General features: G+C 52.9%; 1 protein-coding gene across 1 annotated transcript; it reads left to right on the top strand.

Moving 5' to 3' along the window:
* Positions 1 to 513: 513 nt before the first annotated feature.
* On the top strand, positions 514 to 1,681 carry LOC130140433 (uncharacterized). Its single transcript, XM_056319792.1, has 2 exons — positions 514 to 1,054; positions 1,260 to 1,681. The coding sequence occupies exons 1-2, from the start codon at positions 529 to 531 to the stop codon at positions 1,679 to 1,681; spliced, it is 948 nt and encodes a 315-aa protein (XP_056175767.1). The 5' UTR covers positions 514 to 528.

Below are 1,681 nucleotides of genomic sequence, written 5' to 3'. Positions count from 1 at the left end.
CTTCTGTCGAAATACGATTCGATAATTACATTTTATCGCCTTTAAAGTTAGTCGACTCGACGCTGATTCGACAATCTCTTCGTATTTTTCAGTCGAGCATTTGAATTTCTAGACCCGATTAATATTCTTACAAAGATTCCCTTATCTTGCAATTAAAATCGAAAGAGATTGAACCCGAGATGTCGAATTCTCACCTCCTAATCAATTGACTGGCGGTCACCATTCAATTGAATTTTCTCGTCCTTCTTGCTACGACTTGTCAAAAGACAAGGAAGTCGCTATTTTGTTTTTTTAAGGAAAAGAAGGCGGGTGGGCCCAGTGCGGGGTCCTCAGGAAGCCACGCAACCGCACTCGCCCACGCCCACCGTCGGATCCAATCGGACGGCTCCAAATCGCCCCGAAGCCGAAGCTTCGTCTTCGTCTTCGTCTATTTCTAGCTCTACTGAACTCCCCACCGATGCTCTCATCACTGAAAACTTCACTTCGCAAGCTCGCACTCTCGTACTTCGCTGCAAAACAATCTACGAGATGGTGTCATCGATCGCCTTGATGGCGTCCCTCAAAGCCCTGCTCGTGTCGGCCTGTGCGGTGTCCATCGCCATGGTCGCTCTCGGGGCCGCTGTTCCATCGATCTCCGGCCCTCTGGGTCCTCGGCTGCCTCCCGTGCTGGGCTGGTTCCTCTCGTGGTTCAGGCATCCGTACCTCTTCCTCGTCGTCAACGTCATCATCGCCGCCACCTCCGGGTACTTCGGCCGCGCGCAGCCGGAGACGATCACGATCGCGGTTGTGGAGGAGATGGAGGCCATGGTGGCGGCATCGCCGTTCAACGAGTCTAAGGATTTCGAGGAGAAGAGGGTAGTGGTGGTGGCGGCGCCGGGGAATGGCAGGGGCTCCGGCAGCGAAGATGGATACAACGGTGACTGCGAAGGGGGGAGGAAGGTGGCGTTCGGGAGGTCCGCGTCGGCGCGGCGGAGGCGAGTGGACTCATCGGGGAAAGCTCTGGTTCCGCCGAGGCTCGTTCGCCGGAAAGCCGCCGGCGGCGACCACCTGCAAGGTAAGAAGGGCGAAAGTGAGGTGATATGAATTTCGAAGTTCGCATTACGTACGAACAAGAAAGCGACGAGGATGACGGGACTGTGTCTTTGGATATTTCGGTCAACGGATTTATGAAATCAAGTTAACATGTTCACATAATATCGCTTTTTTTTCATGAGATTTAATTTTTTGTATTAATGTAATTCACTTTGTATTAAGTAAAGGGGGCAAAGCTTTAAGAAGATCGAACGAGAACATGGAGACAGTTTGGAAAGCGATAATGGAGGAGAAGGAGGGGGCGGCGGTGGCGGCGGGGGCGGCGGTGGGGGCGGCGATGTCGATGACACGGCACATGAAACCGGACGACATCGACCATCAGATCAGCTTGCCGGAGTCGTTGTTGCCGCCGCCACCTTCGATGCAAAAATCAGCGACGTTTAGGGATCGGACCAATCGGCAGCCGCCCCTCTCGCCCATTAAGTTGAGGAAGGAGCTAAGTCCGGACGATTTGAACTGTCGAGTCGAAGCATTTATTAACAAGTTCAAAGAAGACATGAGATTGCAGAGACAGGAGTCGATGAATCAATTCCAGGAGATGATCGGTCGGGGAACGTTGGGCCGTAGAATTCCCGAAAGGAGTGAGTAG

Source organism: Syzygium oleosum, unplaced genomic scaffold (assembly GCF_021117445.2).
Source record: "Syzygium oleosum isolate NSW1041296 unplaced genomic scaffold, Sole_v2.1 Sole_v2.18, whole genome shotgun sequence".
Taxonomy (NCBI): domain Eukaryota; kingdom Viridiplantae; phylum Streptophyta; class Magnoliopsida; order Myrtales; family Myrtaceae; genus Syzygium; species Syzygium oleosum.
The sequence above is the reverse complement of the archived record's forward strand: the minus strand, read 5'-3'. Positions and strand labels throughout refer to the sequence as shown.

Excerpts from the sequence above, each read along its gene's own strand:
- LOC130140433 (XM_056319792.1), top strand. The coding sequence starts at position 529 with ATGGTGTCATCGATCGCCTTGATGGCGTCCCTCAAAGCCCTGCTCGTG. Across the intron at positions 1,055-1,259 it reads CGGCGGCGACCACCTGCAAG|GGGGCAAAGCTTTAAGAAGA; the intron begins GTAAGAAGGGCG and ends TATTAAGTAAAG.